A 25,479-nucleotide genomic window follows, 5' to 3' on the forward strand; every position below is an offset into this window, starting at 1 on the left:
ATATACATTTTGCATGAATGTATACCAACACATTCATATATACCTTTACAACTGGGACTTTGTTCTAAATATAATACCTATGTATAAATATGTAGGAGTTAAATTGTACAGCTGCCAAGGGATTTAATTTAAACTATTTGAGGCATTTTGAAATATTGTTTTATAAAATCGATATTGATTTCGATGGGCAGCAATGTATGGTAAGCATTCATTGGGTTCAAGCGGAGGTGATCGGGATTGAATTTGAGGTAATCGAAGTCGGTAGCAAAGTAGAACGTAGGCCTTTTTATACCCTCCACCTTGGAAAGGAGGGTATATTAACTTTGTCATTCCGTTTATAACATCCTTAACTATTCGTCGTAGAATCCCATAAAGTATATATTTCATAATCAGCATAAAATGTCCGTCTGTCTGTTGAATTCACGATACAGCCCACATTATTTGCGTTAGAGCGTGTTGATGATGAGGTGAGAAGGCTGATTGGTATTGAAAATGAGATATATCGGTCCACGTTTTGGTATAGTCCTCATATAACGGTACCTCCCGATATTCGGTATTTTGATTATTTTTGCCACATTTCTTCGCGGATTTGTCTAAAAATTTGTATCTGTGTGTCCTAATGGGTTCTAGCTGCGGTGGTGAACCATTGTATGTATAGGTCCACGTTTTGTTATATTTCCCATATAACGGTATATTTCCCTTCAGATATTCGGTATTTTGATGATTGTTGTCAAATTTTTTCGCGGATTTGTCTAAAAATTGGTATTTGTTGGCCATAATGGATTCTAGGTCCATAGTTCATGTATAGGTCCACGATTTGGTAAAGCCCCCATAAATAGTACCTCCATATATTCGGTATTTTGATGGTTTTTGTCACATTTTTTCACGGATTTGTCTAAAAATTGGTATTTGTTGGTCATAATGGGTTCTGGCTGCGGTGGCGAAATATTGTATGTATAAGTCCACGTTTTGGTATAGCTCCTATATAACGGCACCTCCAGATATTCGGTATTTTGATTATTTTTGCCACATTTCTTCGCGGATTTGTCTAAAAATTTGTATCTGTGTGTCCTAATGGGTTCTAGCACCGTTGGCGAAACATTGTATGTTTGGTTCACGTTTTTGTATTCTATATAGCGGTACCTCCCGATATTCGATATTTTGATGATTTTTGCCACATTTTCCTATGAATGTGTCTAAAAATTGGTATTTGTGGGTCATAATAGGTTGTAATGTTTCATTTACCCTAAGGTGGAGGGTATTAAAAGTTCGGCTGGGCCGATGTTAATGTTTTTTTTACTTATTGAGTTTTGCCATTATAGCAAAGTTGTTTGATATGTCCAAAGTTGAATTTTTATTTCATTTTTTTACATCGAAATAAAAGTCTACCTTTGACATATCTGTTAATATTATGACGATAAAAGAGGCATATAAGAGACATTAAGTACCAATAGAATGCTGACTTTTGTATTATCAACTCAAACTTGATTTTTACTTCATAGAAAATGTTGACTCAATTGCCCACTTTTAGGCATAGTTGCCATATAAAGATATGGCTCGTTTTCCATTGCTTTGAAGGCTATAACTGCAATGTTCTACCAATTTCCCTGCAATTTGCAGTTTTCAATTGAATTCGATCGAATATTGATTTTCGATACTGTTAGTTTATTTTACCTCGTGGTTTATTACTCAGCCAATTTTATTTACTTAGTCCAAATTTGAATTAGGTAAGTCTTTTTTTAGGAGTAATGGTGATGGAAAAAATGCTCATGATCTTAACTTCTTTTATGTTTTCAATGATGAAAAATGACATTTGCTTAAAAACAAATTGCATGAGACGAGGCAAGTTTAAAAGCAAACGATGAAAACTGCCTCAAATAAACTCTCCTAGTCCAGAGCAGATCTTTTAACTATGGAATGCCACAACAATAGCGTTGTACCAGTTGTACTAAAAACTGGCCTAAGACGTCTTGAATTCTTGAAGTCTTGAATTCTAAAGTTTCTAACGATATTTCTCACCAAAAGTGAATACAAATCGATATTTAAAAAATAAAATTAAATAAAATAAAATAAAAAATAAATTAAATTCTACTAAGGATCTGTAAAATACCTAAAGCTTTTGCGTTCGAAAATAAATCTCAGTTTTAAGAATCCTTTGGGTCACATGAAATCCATAGACAGTTTAACAAATTGCTTACGATGTTAAACCAAGACTGGAGGCTTCATTGTAAAATAATCCAATTTGATCATACAATCCGTATTACAATATCAAGTAAACTGATATCCAGCATGCCAACATTGAGCTGAGAATAACACAAGAAGCACATACAATTCACCAGTTCAAGCTTTGATGGGTACAGCGGAATTCACATTCTCCCATATGTATGCATACACATGTACATAAGTATGTTGAAGCAGTTGCAAACTAACAAAACACATAAAAACAATATGGCCGACATTTTTTGACCCTTTTTTCCCGGAAATACTTGCACAGTTTAACATGATAGTTATAAAAACCCCGCACATACATATGCACACATACACATACGTATATACAACTCCAATCTAAAAAGAACATAACAAACGGATTCGAAGCAGAACAGCTACATGAAAATCCACGGTGAAAATATATAAAATATTTCATATGAAATGCAATGCTTCTGAGAGCCAAACTCAAAATGAAAACAGAAACAGTTTCGCTCTGTTTTTTACTAACGAACTAAAACTTAATGAATGACTGAATCTGAATACTAAAATATCCTCTTGTTGGAAATAGCAGCAGCAACAAACAAACACACTCACACACACACACACACATTCGACCATAGGGAGAAGAAAACAATAAAACTAAACAAACAATTTGATGTGCCAGATGAAAAAAAAAAAAAAAAACGAAAACAACAACACACACGTTTGGAAAGAGCGAAACGTTACGTGGAACTTTTTTCGCTTCTGCAATCTATGTGACATGTTTTAAATTATTTTGAAAAAAAAGGAAAAAAAAAAGAACTAAATAAACAAGAACAACCAAAACAGAAACGGATAGTATACACTAAACACAAAATCTCTTCTATACAGGAAATGGCGAGAAATTCCCTCAGGATTTGATATGGGCAAATAGTTAGATTGAAATACAAAAAACGCCGTTGAGAAGATTTAGAATAGTAAAAAATGATTTTGATTTTATGGGATATCAAAGCGGGACGGCGTAGTATCAAAATTTAAAAGGTGTTAGGTTTTATGTTATGAAAATAAAAAATCTTTTGGTACCAATCTATAAAAAGTAAACATGTAAAGGTCCCTACATTTCATTATAAGCAAAATCTAGAATGTTCTATTGTTCCTCTGGAACTTCATAAAAATAGTATTGTATTTCACAGTTATTTTTTATACCCTCCACCATACATAGTATGAAGGCTATATTAAGTTTGTCATTCCGTTTGTAACTCATCGAAATAATAATTTTAGACCCAACAAAGTATGTATATTCTTGATCTGCGTAAAATTCTATAACGATGTAGCCCCGCCCGTCCGTCCGTCTGTTGTAATCACGCTAGAATCAAAACGAATTAAGATAGCAAGCTAACATTTTGCACAGATCAGTCTTCTATGTTCGAAGATGGGCTATAGCGGTACCCCCTATATTCGGTATTTTGATGATTTTGTCACATTCTTCAATGGAATTGTCTGAAATTCTACACAAGGGGTACTTTGTGGGTACTACTGCCTTTGGAAAAAAAAAAAAAAAAATCGTACACACATCTTCATATAGCCACCATATGACGGTACCCCCGATATTCGGTATTTTGATGATTTTCACCACATTTTTCAATGGAATTCTCTGAAATTCTACACAGGGAGTTCTTCGTGACTACTTTACTCCCTGAAAAAGAATTGTCTATATAGGTCCACGATATTGTATATCCCCATATAACTGTATCTCCCTATATTTAGTATTTTGATGATATAGCCACATTTTTAAATGGAATTGTCTGAAATAAATACAAAAATAAAATCCACACAAGGAGTTTCTTCTGAGTACTTTTCCCATGAAAGAGAGTTGTCTTTATAAGGTCCAAGATGTCGTACAGCCTCCATTCAATGGTGCCATCCGATATTCGGTATTTTGATGATTTTCTCCACATTTTCAATGGAATAGTCTGAAAAGCCACACAAGGAGTTCTCTGTGAGCAATTTACCCCTGGAAGAGAATTGTCTATATAGGTACACGATATCGTATAGCCGCCATACAATGGTACCCCCTTTATTCGGTATTTTGATGATTTTAGCGATATTATTCAACGAAATTGTTTCGAATTTCGTATTCAAAGTTCGGAATCGATACTGCAGCCTATGAAGAAAATTTCTTATCCAGCACCACGTCTTCGTATAGCCCCCATATAAAGGTTTTTATTTGAGCGATATTTTTCGACGGAATTTTTTATTTTTTGTGAAATTTTTAAAATTACTTCGAAATGGTGGAGGATAGCTGCTTTTTTACTTATTCCAATTAAGCAAACAAAAGTCTGCCCATGTTGAACTTTGTTGACGTTTTTGTTTTCTTCCAGTTGTTAAAAGTTATTACTTATTTCTTGAAGGTCAATGAGCACGAATGAAAAAAAAAAAATATTTATTATTGTTCCGAGGTAGGGGCCACATTTTACTTGGACCTTTGACTTTTATTGAATTAATGAAAGACAATGACAACAGACACCATTTTTTATTCACAAAATAAATGTTCAATGTAAATATATTAACTCAAATTACCTTTTGTATGTGTATCCTCTGAAGTATTTTTAGAAATACTGTGATGGTATTGTGGCTTTCTTGTGAACACTTTTGAGATTGGATTAAAAATAATACATAAAGGTTCCAGAGGTTTCTGTACTAGTTCACTAGTTCTAATCGGTCCGTATTTTCTATTGTCTTAACTAGGCTGTTTGGTTTGGGTCACCCAATTTTGTTGAAGTCGAAATCGAGCCGAAGAAATAGAGTTATATGTGTTTTTACATTGTATATAATAAATTCATCACGCATGCCTGAAACTCATTTAACCTTCTGCCTGATGTTCATTTAAACAAATTATTCTAGCAGCACTTCGAAATATTCTTCGGAAATCACAAAAGTCAATGAACATTGACCCTAAAAATATTATTAATACAGCTAACTCGTACCTCAGAAGTTAACATGTTGTATAAAATAAATAAAGTGATAGCCTGTGATGTCACAGTGTTTCAACTGCGAACATGTTTCAGAAATATGTCAAATGTGCCCCAGACGACGGGTTTGAAAAACATATCTTACCAGGCAAAAATGAGAAAGTACAAAAAGAACACCAACCGGATGTTCTACTACTAGCTAAACCAAATGCGAGACATCGGATTATTATCAAAGGCAATAAATTCTACAAACTCTGTAGATAGGTAACTGCTGTACTCCTCAGGACTTCACGTAAATGGAAGCAGATTTTTGTCAACACCGGAGAAATAGAATACAAGCATTTGGAAAAGGGGTCTTTATGTACCATCTGGTCTTTGTTGTAATCAACAAGAGCTGGGCTTGTGCTGACTTCAAAAGTATTTTCTAACCAAATGTGATATTTTGACCCCAAAGGTCAAAATATATTTTTCGAATCCATAAGTTCAGTTATAATAAGTAAAAACATTAAGTTCGGCCAGACTGACCTCCACCGTTAGCTAAAAAATCTTTACACATAAAAGTATCTATGCAATTTCACATTGATCGTGGAGGGTGTAATAAGTATGTAGAGCTAAATTCCTTTTTGACTAGGACGAAACCAGACCCTAAAGATGTTGGGATACATATGTTGGCTACTTACAAAATCATACCAACTATCAAAGTTAGAACTTTTAGATCGCTAGGGTTGACATTAGTAATAAGTAGCATTAATTTTCAATTTAAATAACATGACAAGTCCTCCATTAGTTCAGACCAAGATCTGAAACCAATCAATGCCAAATCAGGAAAAATCAGATGTTGGTCGATGAGATTGGATGGTTATAAAAATCGTTTAAAACGGACGGTACTATAGTCCCCAGATTTTAAGTATTCGGTGTTTTGACGATATAAGCTACATTTTATAACGAATTTTTCTATAATTTGGTATATGTAGTTAATAAGAGGTTCTAGCTTCGGTGGCGGAACATTGCATATAAAGGCCAACGTTTTCCCATAGTGTCCAAAAATATTTTTCCACGGAAGTTTTCAAGTTTTCCATTTAAGACTCGCAATAGATAACAATCCTTGTATTAGAAAATTGTCTGCTTTCGTCCTCGTTTTGGTATGGCCCCCATATAACAGTTCTACACCTTTTTTTGTTTTTGAAAACTTTAACTACATTCTCCAACCGGGAGGGTGTTCGATCAAGCCGAATTAAATGTTTATTTATTTTTTTTTTTCTTTTTTCCATCTTCGGATGAAACTAGAATAAGCCATACGAATAAAAATCGATATCTTGTGGAACTCCTAGTTTCACCCTCGCAAGATTTGTCCTGGTAATAAAAAGTGTAGATTTTATTGCTCGGAAATCCGGAAGTCCTAGTTTGGAAGCTTCTGGAGTACAAGAACTCATGATGGAAAATATCAATATTATCGCTCAGAAAATATTTGTGTGTGATGATGCTTTTGAATGGAAAATATACCAAAAACTTAAAATGGCGAGTATTAGAATTTAAAATGAAAATATAAAGGTATTCCAAACTGAAGTAGAGAATGGTGATTAATTCGATTAAATTTTAAAACTAAGTTCTCATTATATACATTGAGCATTACATCTTGATTTCCTGAACTACAATAAAACAAAATCCCATTCACTCAACTAATTCACCTGCATATCGCTTTTACCATGAATAAATTAAAATTTCATTTGCACACGTTTTGTAACAGATACTTCAAATAAAATATTATATTTTCCAATTATTTCTATTATAATTTTTAACGAGTGTTTATAATTCTGCTACAGAATTATGCTGCATCTATATTTCTGTGTTCAACGAATTTTAATAAGTCAAATACAAAATCTATTCTGTTTGTATTTTTAAATTTAAATTCATATTTATTATTCATTGTAAGCTAAAAAATAAATTATCATTTGAAATTTATAACAATAGAATTTATAAGTTATGCTAGAACAAGAGTTTTTTGTTTTGCAAAATACAAAAAATATCCTTAACCTTTGTAAAGCTTTTACAATTTATTTAAATAAATGTTTGTCCCATAATTGATATTGTTTTGAACAAGATTTAGAAAAACAATACTTTGCTTAACTTTTAGCAAGCGGAAAAGGAAATAGACAAAGCTATATACCACACACAAGCACACAAACACACCCACCATTTTCTATTACTGTAAACATGAAAAGGACAAATGACACGAATTGGAATGTAAATAAACCCCTATATTTCATCATGATCATACAAATTTATATGCAAATAAATGTAATGTAAATAGTTTTACATATATAAATACATATTGCAAAGAAAAAAAAAGCAAAACAACATTCACAGAAAAAAACTATATTTGTTGTAGGGCCAAATATTTAAATTGTCCATACTCACATATTATGTTAAAGACACCTAAACAAATATTGAGATGTAAGAGCGGCGAAATATACAGGGTGGGATAAAAAATGCAACAAAGTCAAACGCCATAATTTTTACATTTTTTTAATGTTATTGAATGAAAGCAAAAAATGTCGGAAATAGCATTAAATTCTAGAAAATGTTTAGATTTATTCAAATTGGTCACCTTTGACTCGAATTATGGCCTTCAAACGGCCAATAAAACCGTCATAAGCTGGCCGAATGTAGCTCTGCGGTATTTGGCCCATTCCCGGCGAAGCGCTTGCTTAAGGGGATCGACACTTCAGACACAAAAAAAGGTATCCGTTGAACTTGGTGGTCATTGTGAGTTGGAAATAAAGCGAGGAACTTTATTTTGTAACCATTCTTGGGTGGCGCGTGCTGATTGCGATGGTGCTGAGTCCTGTTGGAATGTCCAAGGTCTGTAGCCAAAATGTTTGCGTGCCCATTGCCTTAATACACACTCCAGAATATTTTCGCGATAATATAATATTCGGCATTTATTCTGATGCCACGGTCGAATAATACGAGCGGAGAGCGACCATCGGCTGTTATAGCGACCCACACCATCACCATGGCCGGAACTTGAGTTCTGGTGGCCAATCGAAGGTGCACATTTTCAGCTGCCCTTTTTGGCAAGTAAACACGATCATTTTGTTTGTTTACAAACTGCTGGACAACAAATGTTTTCTCATCGGAGAAAACAAAATTGGGCAGTTCACCACTTTCGGCAAGCGAAGCAACTCTTTAGCTCTTTTGAGTCTATTTTCTTTCTGTTGCGGTGGCTTTATCCCGAGCTCATTTTCCAATATTTGCTGAATGGAATATTGCGATATGTTCAGCTCATGAGCCACTGCGACGCGGGTTTCGATCAAGTCGCTTCTTTACTTTTCGAACCGTCCACTTCCTTGACGTCAGGCTACGCTACCAGTATCACGGTAACGAGCGATGGTACGAGACACAAAAGATTTATTCACATTTAAATGCTGGAGAACTCAAACGATAGCCACTTGAAGATTTCCAGCCAAATATAAAGAAATCACACCATCACGCTTGTAAACAATATAATAAGTTATCACTGGAATAATTTTAACAGTTGTCGGACGAGTGGCTTTGAAATGACAGCAATCTGAAGTTGGTTCCAGTTTTTCCATCTCACCCTGTATATATTTGTTGTAGGGCCAAATATTTAAATTGTCCATACTAACACATTATGTTAAAGACACCTAAAACAAATATTGAGTTGTAGGAGCGGTGACATTTATGTAAATATATATGTACTCGTATATACAAAACATCCATATACCACAAATTGACGAAGGGCGCACTTATGTAAGCAATGACAACAAACTAAAAACTATGTATGTGGTTTCGATTTTTTTATTGTTATTTGTGTAAACTATTACAACAATATATTACAAACAAACATATATTGATGTTCCTTTACATCTATAAAGAAACTGCTTATTGTGCCAGATGCTTGTATTTATAAGAGTGGAGTGTATTTTATTTTTGTGTATTTTTTTCAACTTTTGTATATCCGGATGGAATACAGTCCTGCTGAATATGGGCCACATTTGTGTTATTCGAAAATAGTATAACCGGATGCAATATTTGATCAAGATTCTGTTAATATAAATTATATTGATATCATAAATACTTGTTTCATTGGAAAACGAATGGGGTGTCTAAGAAATTTTGAAAAATATGTAGTCATTCTTTGGAGATAATAAGCCATAAAATGAGAAAAAAATGATTAATTTTTGGCATTAATGTCAGTTCAAATGGGAATAGGAGGTGGAGGAACTGGAGGAAAAAGAAGTTTGGCATTGGTCCACAAAACAAAACTACAATTAGTTTTCCGCAACGATATATAATAAAGGGAGTTACATATGGAATATATGTCTAAATTTGAACCGATTTTCACAAATTTTAAATATATTACACCATGTCTGACTTCTTCTCACCAATAGTGACTAGGAATCCGCTCGGACATTTAATATTAATTATCCAAAACAGACGAATTAATTCTTTTCTTCCATCTTTTACATTTTGTTCGATTTGATTTCCGCTCCACTCCAATATTATCTGACAAAATGGTCTGGAGTGCGTGTTCTTTATTGGCATTGTAGGTTTTTATTGAAATATCCAAAAAAGGACATTAACATAGAACAAAAACATGTGACTAATAATTCGGTATTGCATGTTGTTGGGAAATAAAAATTATGATGTAACAGGCAAAACCGCACAATTAGATACTCTGAATTACACACTGGGTTATATAAAATATAGAAGTTTTAATATTGGAATGATCAAATAGAAATAAGTTGAAAATCGACAGAGTTTTTTGAAGCCTGAATGGAAACATTGTGGTTTATTATTATTATTATTATTATTATTATTTTTTTTTTTTCAAAAAGAATATTAATTTTTTTTTAGCTCAAGTTTTTTTTTCGATATAAAAACATATTTTCATCTACTTTCAAATCGAAATCAAATTAATTTCCCTACTGTCAAAATATTTTTTATAGCATATAATAATGCCAATATTTGAAAAGAAAATTATTCTTTCACAACATGACATTTTGACTCGAAGAAATAATTATAGTCTTTATTGCTATTATTGTTATTGTCTGTTCTCGCCGACTAATACATACATACATACATACGTACAAACAATATCGTTATAATAATTATTTAAATTGTCATTATTTGTTGTTGGCATGTTCGTCACGAGCGTACTTATTCTAATGTTCACGAAATGACCATTGACACTTATGGCAAACAAACTGAGGATTGGGGAAAATTGTTTGTTTGCATAATAGAAGAGAAAAAATTGTAGAAAAAATTCAGATAAACACATTTTATCGTAGACAACAGAAATTACTTATTAGGGATACGGCTAGACAGTGTCAATTAAATGAAGCAATATAAATAAGTGAATGTTTTTAACGAATTTAAACATCAAACTGAATATAGTATAATTCAATTTATAACAAATGTAAAAAAAACTTAAGTATTTAGAAATGCTCTAACCATAACTAAAGGGTTGAAGACATATCCAAGCCATGGAAAATTCATTTTATATCTCCTCCAGGTGTATTTGTTATTCGGACTTAGTATTTTCATTTACTTAATGATTTTGGAGAACGTCTGATGATATCTAAATCCCGATCTGCAATAGTTTCTTAGAATTATAGCCAACAAAAATGTTCTCTACAGAAGTCTGCAGAATAATTGTGGAGAGAAAAAAAACTCTCAAAAAGTCAATCGAAAGTATTTTATTTACATATTACTATTAAATGGTTATATTTATACTTGTTACTTGTAGAGCTACATATGCTGAAAAGCAGTATAAAAATTGAACTTAATTATAACTTTCCCAATGTTCCTAAATTGTATTGCCATATGTCCAAAACTGTAGAAATACTTAATATTCATAAACCAATAATAGAAGCGCTACCATCAGATGGAAGCTTCTAAAATTCCTGGATCTATACTGAATATATTTGCGAGAATGTGTTCTACATCTTAAGATTTCAAAATATCAAACCAAAATAAATTTGGCCGTCAAATCTCGCCAGGAACTACGAGGCTTATGAATAAATGTGCAATGCAGTGCCAATACGAAATTTTAAAATTCTAGCTACATTCGTTCATCCTAAACCAAACTGTTCCAAATTTAGTACAGTTCGCACATTTAGTATACATTTCCTACCATTTTAAATGTTAAGTATCATTTTAGAACTTTTCGTAACCTTTAAGTTCGAAATTCATTCATTCCATACTTTAAGATTTCTAGCCCATCCCAATACCAAGTATTCAGTTTTTAGTAGATTTTAGTACTTTTCGTACACTTGCAGTACGAATTTTCAAAAATCCAGCCTCATCACACGCCTTTGCACCGAGCCGTTTCTTCTGGGCGTTTATTCTCAGTCAGTCTGTTATTACACTAGTCTTTTATATATAGATCAATACATTTTCATTAGAGAGAGCGAGAAAGAGAGAGAGCAAATTTATGCTTATTTGGTAGGATATAGTTTTTAATTCTTCAAGATACTTAAAATCGGAGTGCGACCTATGTTAAATAGTCGACGAATGCTGGATATTTTTGTGAGAAAAAATTTATTAATTATTGTGTAATATTTGCTTAGTTCGGGATGTCAAATTTCTACGGCAACTTAAAATGCATTTTTTAGAAGCCGTTTTTTGAGGTGTGACACTCCTTGAGTAAATGAGTGACATGTCTATCTGTAAAATTTGCGAATATTTGCTTTCTTTTTTAAAATATGAATTTGGTATAGCATTTTGATAACGCAACTTCCAGATTTTTTATACTTTTATAGGTCTAAACACAATATAAATCCGTATTGGCTGATATTAGGCCATGTAGATTAGATTAAAGATTAACCTTGTTTTGAAAATTTTAGCCACATTTTTAATACCAAAAAATTTACAAAAACTCTCTACCCATCAAAATAAATATAACTTTGTACGTGTTTTACAAATACAACAAAACAAAAAAAAAAATCGAAAAAAGTACAAATCACTAAAAACTATATCATGAGATGTTTATTTGTACAGATAGACATTTTGCATACAGTACTTTCTCGCTGTCTATAAAAGTTCAAATTATTAAACAGAACAGTTTTTATTAGTCATGTTATTTGTGGAAGTATTTTAAAACTCTGTTTTAATCACAAACGGAAACACTTTTTGATATTCATATGTTGATTCTATAAAAATATTAAATAATCAGGAAAAAGCATACACACACATAATCACGTCATTTGCGAGGGTGGAGAAACTCACAATGAACGGATGAATGCCCAAATGAATTGCTAGAGACTTGGTTGTTTTACCTAAATGCCATGTACCTACCCACCTTCTACTTTTTTAATACCAAAAATGTATCCCCATATTTAACGAATTTCATACCATCCAGGCGTTATGCCATAACAAAGCAAAAAAATAAATATAAACGGCCTTTGTTAAAATGAAATTGCACACGAATACAGGAAATTAAACTTTCCCTATTCAAAGCGAAATAATTTCAGCCATAATAATAACAACAGCAAAAAAAAAAAAAAAAAACAAAGCAAAAATGCTTAACATCCCTACTCTGATTACGGGATTCTAGCTAGCTATGGTCGGAACGGAATATAATCAGTTAAAATTTTTTGCATTGTATGCAGGTGGGTGAATATGTGTGTATGTCTGTGTCTGAATTGGCTGTTTGTGTGTATTGGTATTTTCCTGGTTATACCGTTCTGCTATGCTATGCATAATGAAAATATTTTTTATTAATTAAATTATTGAGTGCGGTTATAAACAAAAACTTTTAATATGATACAGCGATTTTTGCAATTTGTTTCTGGTATATTTTTTGTTCTGTTTATGTTTTCTCTTATGGACGCAAGCGATATGGCCAATTCAAAAGCAATATTAATTTGTTTGTGACCACTAACACGAAATATACGTATATATACCAAGCATAAATTATTACAAATATATAGTATTTAAGAAGCTACAGTCAAGTTGTGGGTGTGTATGTATTTAATTTGGAACGTTTGTTATGTTAAATGAGACAAAAAAAATCAATCAATAAAATATAAATAATTCCTCCACGGGCAAAGTAGATTTTATTTTGTAGGAATTAAGCGGCATATACAAAATTATATTGCCATTATGCAGAAATAAAAAAAACACACTGTATGTTTCCTCATACAATTTAAATCATAATTTTTTGTAAATGCCAGTAAATATACAAATTGTAACTCGTAATCGTCTTTTTTTCTCTGAAAATATTTAACTCACAGTAATTTTTTAGTGTCGAAGGATTCACAAACATTTTGCCATACAATGTTAAAAAAATTACAAAAATCAACGTCACCCCCCAAAAAAAATATTCAACGGTTTACCATTGTTTACTTCCGTTTGCATTTTTAATAATTCAATAAAGTTTAAATAACAATGCTGCAGAAATATAAAACGGAAGATCAATGCTTTAGCGAATGGCGATTAATGCAAATATTTGAACACGCAAATAATCGATAAAAGTTAAATGTACAAAAATACGAAAGAAAAGAAAACATTTATAATGAACCTCCCCCAAATATGTATATCAACATATTTAACCGAATAAAACCAATGACACAGAGTTTAAATACATATATATAAGGTATAAAAGGTATTAAACAAATACGAGAGAAGAAAGAAAACCGATATTCCAAAGAGCAGAGATTGAGCAAATAAAGTGAGAACTACAAATAAAGTGAGAACTACAATGTTAAACACACTGAAATCAGCAAAATAATTAAGCAATGTCATGTTACCAGCACCATAAGGTGTCTACAACCTACAAATATCGAAGTCACCAGTAGCAAATCAATAGTTCCTACAATGCATAGAAGACATTACAACTAGTGAGTAAGTAAGGGGTCATGTGGAGATACTGTAATAGAAGGAACATATACATACAATAGTAGAGGTGATTTTTTATTTTTATATATTTTTTAACATTTAATTCATATTTCAGGAACTTTATACTGATTCCATATCAATCTGAATTGCTCTGCACAGTCACTTCAAGGAGGGCGAGGGCGTTCTCTATCACGAAATCCAAATACCAAATGTAAGAAAATTCTGTTGAAAAATATAGCTAAAAATGCCGAATATAGTTATATGGAGGCTTTACGAAGACGTGAATCAGCATGGACATTTTCCAGTTAGTGGAGGTGGTATCCATTAGGGACTCCAAATACTAAATTTGATACAATTTTGATGAAAAGTGTGACGTCACCTTTGGCACGAATTATGGCCTTCAAACCGTCACACGCTGTCCGAATGTTGCTCTGCGGTATTTTGGCCTATTCCCGGCGAAGCGCTTGCTTGAGGTGATCGACACTTTGGTATTTTTTAGTGCCAATCTTCACTTCCAAAATACTCCAGGCACAATAATACAACGGATTGGTATCCGCAGATTTTAGTGGCCATTGTGCGCTGGAAATGAAGCGAGGAACCTCATTTTGTAAACATTCCTGGGTGGCACGTGCTGATTCATGTTGGACTTTCCAAGGTCTGCGGCCAAAATGTTTGCCTGCCCAAGGCTTTAAAACACCCTTCAAAACATTTTCGCGATAATATTCGTCATTTATTCTGGTGCCACGGTCGAATAATACGAGCGGTCCACCCATCACAATGGTCGGCGCATGAGTTCTGGTGGCCAACCGAAAGTGCACATTTTCAGCTGACCTCTTTGGCAAGTAAACACGATCATTTTGTTTGTTTACAAACTGCTGAACAACGAATGTTTTCTCATCGGAGAAAACCAAATTCGGCAGTTCACCACTTTCGGCTAAGCGAAACAACTCTTTAGCTCTTTTGAGTCTATTTTCTTTCTGTTGCGGTGTAAGTTCTTGCACTTTTTGGGATTTCAATGGCTTTACCTCGAGCTCATTTTTCAATATTTGCCGAATGGAATATTGCGAATGCTCAGCTTACGAGAATAGTTTTGAAACTTTGTATTGTGGCCCCTGGAGAGTAAGTTGATGAAATTTGGTATTGGAAAAGGAATTAGGCTGGAATTCTCTATTTTGATGTTGAGGCCTCAGTTGGTATCTAGGATTTAGATTTGGCGGTGGTTAAGGAATGCGCACTACATTTGTACGATAAGTACTAAATGGTACTAAATTGGGTTTTAGGTGAAGTAATAAGATTAGAATCCCGAAATTTGACATTTGGTGTCTGTGTTTGATAGAAAGAGATTGCTTCGAAAAGTACTAAATACTGCCACATTTGTTATTGAGTGAATATATAGAACTGGAATCACGTCATTTGATATTAAGGTCTCTGTTGATATTTGGAATTGAGATATGAAGGCGGTTATGTAAATGTGTTCTATATTTGTACGAAAAGTACTGAATAGTACTAAATTTGGTACTGGGTGAAGGAAGGAGCTGAAATCCTGAAATTTGATATAGATGTCACTGTTGGTGCCCGTTGATATTATGTGTATGTGGTTTTAGAAATGATACGGTACGGTTAGAAATGAAATGGTACGATAAATGTTCGAGAAGTTCTAAATGGTACTAATTATCCTAGACTGTTGGTGTCTAGGATAGAGAGATGTAGATTGTTTTGTATACTCGTACTGAATGTTACTTAAATTGGTATACGGATAGAATGGGTAGGGACTTTTTTGTGCAAAAGGTAAACATTTTTCTATTTTTATCTCCAAAAAAGGAAGAAAACTTGAATGAAATTAACATCCATTCTTAATTCATGGAATTATTTTACAGAGGAGTTAATTCGTTACGCCTCTTCTAACAGTGTATGTTTATATGAGTCCACAGGACCCCCATAGAACATATTTTTTCCAGTTTCCTTCATCGTTCTCTCTTCAATCAATCAAATCCCTCAATTACATTTACATTACAGAAAACATTCTGTTCAAATTTATGATAAGCAATTATCTCAATTCCAATTGTATGTCAAGGTACTGTTCTGGCAGATTTATAAACATTGATTTTTTTTCTTCTTACTCCTTGTAGCGCTTGAACTCTACTAATTGCGTGACTATGCAAAATATTTCTTTGGCTTAATTGCATTTCTGCACATAAACTTTGCGTCTCGACCTGTGTTGGTGGTAATGCAGCAAGGTGTTCGTATGGCATGTGCACTCCAAACTAGCTCGCTGATGGCAACTCTGGGCTACTTGATAATACGGATAGTTCAAGTAGTCTTTGCTGCATTACAGACATTGTTAGTTATTTGTTCTGCAATTTGGTTCGGTGTTTATACGTTTGGCCGTTGGTTTGTTTCTTTTTTTTTCGTTCTCTGACTGAGTCATCTTCGTGTAGACAAAAACTGCAATCTCAACCTAAACGAACACCTTTAGCTGTAAATAAATTTGTTAAGTTAAGCAACAAAAAATGTTGTTGCACACGAGTATGTACATATTTGCACACATGTACCGTTTTTTGTTAGAGAAATAACAATAACAATCAAACTAACTATAACCACACTATGGTTAATTTTCATGTTGTTTACTTGCATGCTAACCAACACATGTACACATACGAGTATATGTAAACCATGACGCAAACCCATGTTCACACATGCATCCAATGTATATATCTGTGTCCGGTCAAGGGTTTTTGGTTTACTCTGAGTTGACTGCTTGGTCTTAATTTCAAGTTAGGATAGCTTTGAAGATTTATTTGGGTCAAGAAGTTACCCATTTATAACAATAACTCTTTCACCATCAGTTCTTTTTGCACTCTTTTCATTTTGGTTGCATGTACTTGGTAGCTGTGTAGCAGTAGTAGTGCTGCTCTGCTTTCTGTCTGTTTCTTTTTTTCAGTGCATTGCAAATTATGCAAAGCAACGTAAATAAGGACGATTTGTATTCAAAATTACGAAAGGAAAATATTCTTGGTCAGACCAATGCATAATGAATGACTGGCTGGCTGGTTGGTTGGCTGGCTGACTGACTGCCTGGCTGAATGAAAAGGTAGTAACAAAATTATTTCATGAGGCATTAACTGAAATGGAAGGGTTGAGAAATGTTAAATGGTTTTTCATTTCCTCCATTTTGTTAGTCGGTGATAGGATCTGTATGAGAATTATGGTTGGGTGTATATCTTTTGTAGAATTATGGGTATGCAAATAAAGACATAATTTTCAAAAAAACGGTAAGGTAAATGATAATGACATAAAGAGAAAAAAGTATTCTTTGATTGCAGTGAGACAGTTAAAAAAAAGAAAAATTTTAAAAAAATATAAACGTATTCAAATACAGCATTTCATAATCTTGACATTTAAGATGATTTCTGTTTTCAACATAAAAATTAATTTATATTTATAATATAATGAAATATGCATTCAACATATTTATTATAAAATCTGTACACAAACAACAATAAAATCTTGCCTAACTTTTATGTTATGTTCGAATTTTTTACAACATCTAAATATAAATATAAAGTTAAGTTGATGGAATAAACAATTAAAGTGAATACAAATCAATAAGTCCATTTTTACAGAATGGTTTTTTGTGACCCGTGATAGTATGTGCTTCGAAATTTTAAGAGTAAATGTACAATATTGTTATAAGCGTCCTGGAAGATCCTGGTAACCCTGTGCAGTCATATATATATATATATATATATTTATTTATACCCTACACCACAAGGTGGTCAGGGTATTATGTCTTTGTGCATTTGTTTGTAACAGGCAAAAGGAAACGAGATAGACCCATAGTTCCTTTTGATGATCTGCATAGAATCACATTCTGAGTCGATTTATGCATGTCCGTCCGTCTGTCCATGTATTTTTGTAAACAAAGTACAGGTCGCATTTATTGCCCGATCCAGATGAAATTTTGTACATATCATTTGTTTGGTCCAAGGACGAACCCTATTGTATGGAATTTTGCATATGCACCCAAATTAGGCCTGAAAATAAGTATGCCAAATTTGATCGAAATCGGTTCAGATATAGCTATAGCTCCCATATATATTGTTCATCCGATTTGTTATTTTTGCCCTCCGCAGCCTTAATATGCACTCTGCAACAACAATATTTGGGGAAATTTATCAAATACATCTCAGAAACACATTTGCTAAATTTTATCGAGATCGGTTCAGATTTGGATATAGCTCCCATATATAACTTCGTCCGATTTACTTTGGATTGTACACCAAACGTCTAATATTTGTCTAAATGGGATGGAATTTGGCACTTACGACCGAATTGAGTGTAGAAGCTAGTATGTCAAATTTGGTGAAGATCGGTTCAGATATAGCTATAGCTTCCATATATATTATACATCCGATTTGTTATATTTGTTACCCACAACCGTAATATGCACTCCGTAACAACGATATTCAGGGAAATATATCCAATACAGCTCGGAAATATCTTTGCTAAATTTTATCGAGATCGATTCAGATTTGGATATAGCTCCTATATATATATTTTTCCGATTTCAAATTAATTGTGCACCAAATGGGACAATTCCGAATTTAAAAGATACAAATGCCTCGGCATATTTAGTCCTTTGAACTTTAAATTATAATTATAATCATAGCATGTATGATTCAATACTCCCTTAAAAACTTTTAATTGTTATGCGGAGCTCTTCTAAATTAGTAAGGTGGTGTAGGGTATCATAAAGTCGGCCCCGCCCTACTTTAAGACTTTCTTTACTGGTTTAATAATACCTTTGACAACATCTCAGTGTCAACATTTATATTTATCATTCCATTGCATATACTCCGATCAGAGATGGGAAACTTGTTTATATTAGTATTTGAAATGGGGTTACCTTGATTTAATTGTACCATGGGGAAGGGACACTTCTGTTATAAATGGGGTGAGAAAGGGCAGGAAAAGAGTTAAGGCTGATTTCTTTTTCTAACTTTGAATTAAGAGATTTTTAGGAAATTCGTACTTTGAAGACACGAAGAGTACCAAAATGTACATCAATGTTATTGAGCAATTGTTAAGAGCTAGAACTTTGAAATGTGCCATGGAGGTCTTGGTTTAGTGCGTGATATGAACACAGTAGAAGCTGTGTGAACAAGATAATCAGCAGGTATGTTCGAACTTTTAATAAACCCCGCCGTTTCACCATTTTAAAGTAATGCATCAGGAGATTATGATAGCTATATGGAAACCTGGTTCTTTGGGATTGTGGTGAAATCTTCCTGTAAGTGGGACTGATGTAATTAGGTGGTTATGGAAATTTGTACTAAATGCAAGAAATGGTACCAAATTTGGACCATTTGAATTTAGGGTGAATGGATGAAGCTCCAATTTTGAAATTTTGTGTTAAGACTCCTGTTGGTTGTAGGTTGTTCGAAAAGTACTAACTGGTCTTAAATTGGGTAGTGAGTGAAGGGATAGATCTGGAATCCCTAAATTTGATATCGAGGTCTCTGCTGGTATCTGTGATTGAGATATGGCCTTGTTTTAGAAGTGTGTACTATAATTGTACGAAAAGTACTAAATAGTTCTACATTTGGTATTGGGTGAAGGAGGGATCAAATAATCCTGAAATTTGAGATAGATATCACTGTTGATGTCTGTAGTTGGGAGGAGCAGCTGCTTTTGGTTATACGTACTATAATTGTACTAAATGGAAACAGATTTGGTAATAGCTGAAATCCTGAAATTTGATATTAAGGTTAAGATATGGAATATGTTTTGGAATTGTTTACTTTAATTGTTCGAACAGTACTAAATGCTACTAAATTTGTTATTGGGTAAAGGGACAGGGTTGAAATCCTGAAATTTGATAGATCACTGTTGGTGTCTGTAATTGAGAGGATGTGGGTTTTCAAATGCGTACTATGACAATACGAAAAGGGCAAAATGGTAAAAAAACGTACTGTTGTATGTTAGGATAGAGGCGGAATTCTGAAATTTGGTATCGGAGTCACTGTGATTTTGGACATACGTGGTATAACTTTGAGAACGGTATGGTAATATATTAGGGATTGGGTCTCAGGATAGAGCTGGAATTCTTAAATTGGATATGTTTTGGGACGTGGAGGTGGATTTGGGAATGCGTACTATGATTGTCCGAAAAGTACTAAATGTTATTAAATTTGCCCTTGAATGTGGAACCATTGTGCAGGGGTTTAACTAAAATGCTCTTTGGTAAACTTCAAAACTTGTTAAACTTCAAAAGAAAAGATTTTAAAGACTTTTTGGCGCAGAAAGGAATCATTTTCCGATCATACTTCTTGATAAAGGAAAAACCTTAAAAACGAATAAAACGTTATGGAAATGGTGCAGCTGAGAAGATAGTACGATATATTAAGTTTTGTGAAGATAGTACGATGTGTTAAGTTTTGTTTGGAAATTTTTGTCCAAAAAATAATGAACAAATTGTGCATCTTGAGTACTAAAATGAACTGATAAAACGTATTTTAAATTTTAAAGTGGACTTTTCGCTGACGAAGAAGCTGTCAAAAAGGGAGGCCTTATGGAGCATATCCTAAAATCATTGACCAATAATGTCCTAATCTAAATTTGTTTAATCATTGGGACTCTATAAATTTTTGTTTTGTGTACTGCTAGAATTGAATTGAATTGAATAGATATTTTTGAGACTTCATGGCACTAGTAGGAGCTGTGCAACATTTTGCTGTAGCAAGCATGCATTTAATCTATTTATTACGTAGTTTAATATAAATAAAGTTGTAATGCATTACATCATTTATCAAGAGCGTTGCGTTCCTTGACCCACATTTTAAGATTTCTTTTTCAGATGTTAAGTGTATGAAACAATGTAAGTCATTTCTTTTCGTTTTCTCTCTACCGAAAAGTGAGGGTACATCGAGCACATGTGTGTATGTATGTTATGTATGTGTTATTACTATCAGCAGTAAAAATAATAGAGCGAATTCAGAGTTTCAGTTAAAGGGCGGAAGCATATTGTCAAGTATCCATTTTCGCTTTAAAAACAACAGCATAGTACACTTAACCCAAACGAGCGACAGAAAAATTGAGACAGACAGAATCCGACCATATAGACATGCTTTAAAGGAAACAGATAATAATTTATGTGTTTTAACGAAGACCCCTACGCTTTTTCATATTTGAGTGAGGAGAATATTTTTATTGCATAGTTTCTGCAGTGTTGGCAAAAACATTTAAGCAGAACTAGTAACTGCAACAGTGAGGTAAAAAGTTGAAACCAACTTGAGTTAACTTTTGAAAAAAAAAAACCGACAAAAATATTTATTTACGCACAGCCAACGAATTTTTTGCAGGTTCCAGCATATCAGAGGAGTGCAAACGCCGAAGACATTTAAAAGGGCTATAACATAAAAAAATTGGAACTAAAATGTACAAATTCTATGGATACAAAATTGAGAAGAAAGCAAAACCATGGGTTGCATTGAAATAATAAAAATATTTATGACTAAAATCAGATTTGAAACAACAAAATAACCGAGAGGTTGTATTCTAATTCTCACGGTAGATGATGACGAAGGAGATTTGAAACTGAGTCCGAACCGAGCGGTTGCGTTTTCCTCTCATTTGTTTGCTCTGTCTAATAATATTAGCTTTTCTGCCAGGATTAAACTTTTTTAAACTTTTGTAAATAAGTCCAGCATGGCACCACCCGTTCCACAAAATATACGCAAAAGTACGATATTCAATGCTAATTATTTGAAATAATAGCTAGGATTTCAAAAATTTTTACTTAAAATATGGAAAATTTTTCACAAAATATTTGATCAGAATCAGCTGACCAAACTAAGTAAGTTAACGTTAGATCTGTTAAATTCTATCTCAACTCGCACTCATTTAAAAAACATATATATTCTTTATGTCCATAAACTGAGAAGGATATTTTGATATTCTGCATATATAAATAGTTTCTGATAATCTGACAGCTATGGACATGTGTTACTTGTAAAACAGTGATTTCATTTAATTATTTTAGAAATAACCCGTTACATGCGCCTTATGTCTCAGCAAGAAATTTCTAAGTGTTGCGATGTAATGTGTGTATTTATATCTGTATAAGAGCATGCTTAATTGTAGATTGCACTCTACATGCATTTTTTCTCTGACTTCCGTTTCCGTTTTTATTATGAAATTGCTTGCATGCTTAAGTATACTTAAAATAAACTGCATGTGTGTGCATATGGGCATTGAAACTGTGGGAATCTTGGCTCACATAAAAAATCGTCCCAGACAAGCACATACATATGGCGACGAATCTATATATATGTGTGGGTTGTTTACATTTAAAAATATATTTTTTATATTTAAATAATAAACATTATTAAAAAAAAAATTCCTTTGTTTCTTCGTAGGAAGAATTCTTGAGACAAAAAGAAATATATAATAATTAATAAGAAATGGTGTGAGATTCGGCTAGACTATGAACTTTTTACAGTCTAAAACTATATATGTAATTGTGTCAGTTTTTGTAGCATGTCATTATTGTTAATTATGTATGTGTGTCTATTGCTTTGTCAAGTTTGATGTAATTATCACGGTTCAACAACGACGTTCTTAAACATTCTATCTTCTTGTGTAACCTTATATCTTTTGGGAGACGCTAAAATTGGAGGCAAGTATACCTGAATTTAGGTTTAATTGTATTTAATGTGTATTTAGTTACACGAAATTCTCGCTTCTTTCGTGCTTAAGTACACAAATGAAAACTATTACAGACACTAAAACTAAGAACTTACCTCATCCTTGCCTTTGACGACACACATTTTCTGATCATCCTCTGGCGAGTTCCATACAAGACGTTGTTGCTCCTGTAGGTCGTGTATGCTGATATTGTAAACAATATTTCTGAAAAGAAGTAACAAAATTGAGTATTTATTTTGAATTTAAAAATATTAAGTCTACTTTATGAAGAGCATTTAAACTAAAACATTGAGAGAAAAGACAACTTCCATTAGAGATTCAAGTTCAGTAAAGTTGGTATTTGTCAGGTATTTACCGCTTTTCTATTTTCCCTCACAATAAAGCGTTTTGAAACATATACTTTGTTTTTTTTTTTTTTTTAAATACAATATTATTACAATATATTGAGCCTAAAAGTACTTATTTTGAAAGTTTAAGCTCATTGCTCAATCAAATTAGCTAAGATTTACAGATATAGGTCCATGTTTTGATATATAAGTCAAATCTATACAAAAAAAAAAAAAACGAACCGGTACAGTTTTTCATATAGTCTTCATATAAAGCTGCAGTATATTTAAGGGTATTTGGGTCTTATATAAATTTTGCAGAGGAATTAGATATTATTTGGTATTTGGTGTTTTCAGTGGAAAAGTTAACTTTGTAAGACAATTTCTGAAATCGTTTTTCAAAAGAATTAGACACGATAAAGAGCTTAGAGGTGTTACAAAGCGTGAGCTCTCCATAAAAAAGATCATGTTTATATTATGTAAGATTTAGACTTTTGATAACTTCTAGGCTCTGCAGTAGAATTGTATGTAAAATAATCAATCATTTTTTGGAAGAAGTAGGACAGAAAGAACCAGGACTCACTTGAGGGTTAAAATATGCAATGATCTGAAATCTGATCTGATCTGAGAAATTTTAATCTGGAAATATAACAAGTCAAGTAGATGTATACCCCCAGCCTTGACTTATGATTATTAAAACTCTTGACTCTTTATGGGGGAGGTTCCGAAGCAGTTAGCCAACAATTCGTGTCTGATCTAAGACTGATATAAATATAGCAACGTGACATTTTTGGACTATATCAACTACTTCCTGTACTTTATATGAGATATGTGAAAAATGTGGAAATGTGTAACAGATATAGCGGACCGAAGTTTTCCGCTTTCATACGTCATCTAATACTGATAAAAATATTGGAATGTGCAAAATTTGAAGGAAATCGAACATTTACATCCAATTTTATTCGAAATCATAAATTTCGATTAATTATATATTCATATCAGATTTCTTGTTAAGAGAAATATTTAGTTATACCAAATTCTAAAGAATCGCCGACTTACTTCGCAAGTTATGACAGATAAAAGCACTGGAAATTGTGACTCTTTGTGGGTGAGGTACCAGAAGGGTACAGCAGATCTTGTGTTAGCAAAAATATTTCGATATGTGAAATTTGAAGCGTTTTCTTTGAGCGTTTTGTTTTTCAAAATCTTGAACACTATGTGGGGGGAGGTACCATAAGAAATGGTGCCATCTCTACCATCTTTATAACAGGTCTTGTGTTGACGGTAATATTTAGATGTATCAAGTCTGAATGAAATCGGATGTTTATTTCTCATAATTTTATGAACTTCATGAATAATAAAAAATGTTGACCCTTTGTGGGTGTGTTACCAGAAGGAGTGAATGATATATTCCATCTTCACACCAGACCTTGGATTAAAAAAAAATATATTCTGATTTGTGTAATTTGAACACAGTCGGACTCTTACATCATTTTTAATAAGAGTTATAATTATCCCAAATTATGACCTTTTGTGGGGAAGGTACCTAAAGAAGTGTGCCGATATTGCTCATCTCTGAACTCGATCTAAGTTTGACAAAAATATTACGATGTACCAAGTTTGGAACAAATCGGTTACTCCCTTCGAGAGTTATCGTGCGCACCAGCCAGCCAGACAGACACACGGACGGACGGACGTCGCTAGATCGACTCCAAGTGTCCTGATTTGTACGGATTTGGTCCAAAGAGACCTAGGGTATAAAACCGTTATTTCGATGAGGCACGCTCTGGCCGAATCAACTGATATATACCCTCTGTAGCCATATGTTTGAGGGTATATAAAACATTGAAAGAGAGAGAGAGAGAGAACTTGCCCCCTCTGTCTTGGTTACTTTGAGTTGTACACTTTCAAAACTGCGGTACGCGGTATCTTTTATTTTTAGCTCTACTTTTATATCTGGTGAGTTTTTGACATAGAATTAGCCTTTAATTTTGTTAAGGTTTACCTAACTAAAATTTTTTTTCACATTTGCAATAATTTTTTTACGAAACACATAGAAATTTTCTACGAAATAGTTTGGACAAATACCCGGTTATTTACCTCAGTATTTACATTATAAATACCGAACATTTGGGGGGTTTTTACCCAATTTAGTAAATATTTATCCACCAGCCATCTCTAAACTTCAGTAAATATTCTTGGAAGAGCTCAATTTTTGGGCGCCCATAACAGCAAAAGTTGATGATAAATGTGTCAGAATGTAGTTGAAATATTTGGGGCTATAATATTTACCTTCTACCAGCGGGTGATTGAAACACTAATGTTAAGTAACTCAGTCATTCAGACATAGATTGAACCTGAAAATAAAACTCGTTTAAACCCATGAATGTTGCCCACATTCAACGTTGTCAAAATATAATTTT

General features: G+C 33.1%; 1 protein-coding gene across 1 annotated transcript in view; it reads right to left on the minus strand.

Moving 5' to 3' along the window:
* LOC101888412 (semaphorin-1A) overlaps nucleotides 1–25,479 on the minus strand; it is a 620,253-nt gene that overhangs the window by 137,188 nt on the left and 457,586 nt on the right. The window contains 1 exon segment of the mRNA XM_059128225.1: nucleotides 22,826–22,934. Coding sequence (XP_058984208.1) covers nucleotides 22,826–22,934 — 109 coding nt within the window.

This window comes from Musca domestica, unplaced genomic scaffold (genome assembly GCF_030504385.1).
Source record: "Musca domestica strain aabys unplaced genomic scaffold, Musca_domestica.polishedcontigs.V.1.1 5, whole genome shotgun sequence".
Classification (NCBI taxonomy): Eukaryota; Metazoa; Arthropoda; class Insecta; order Diptera; family Muscidae; genus Musca; species Musca domestica.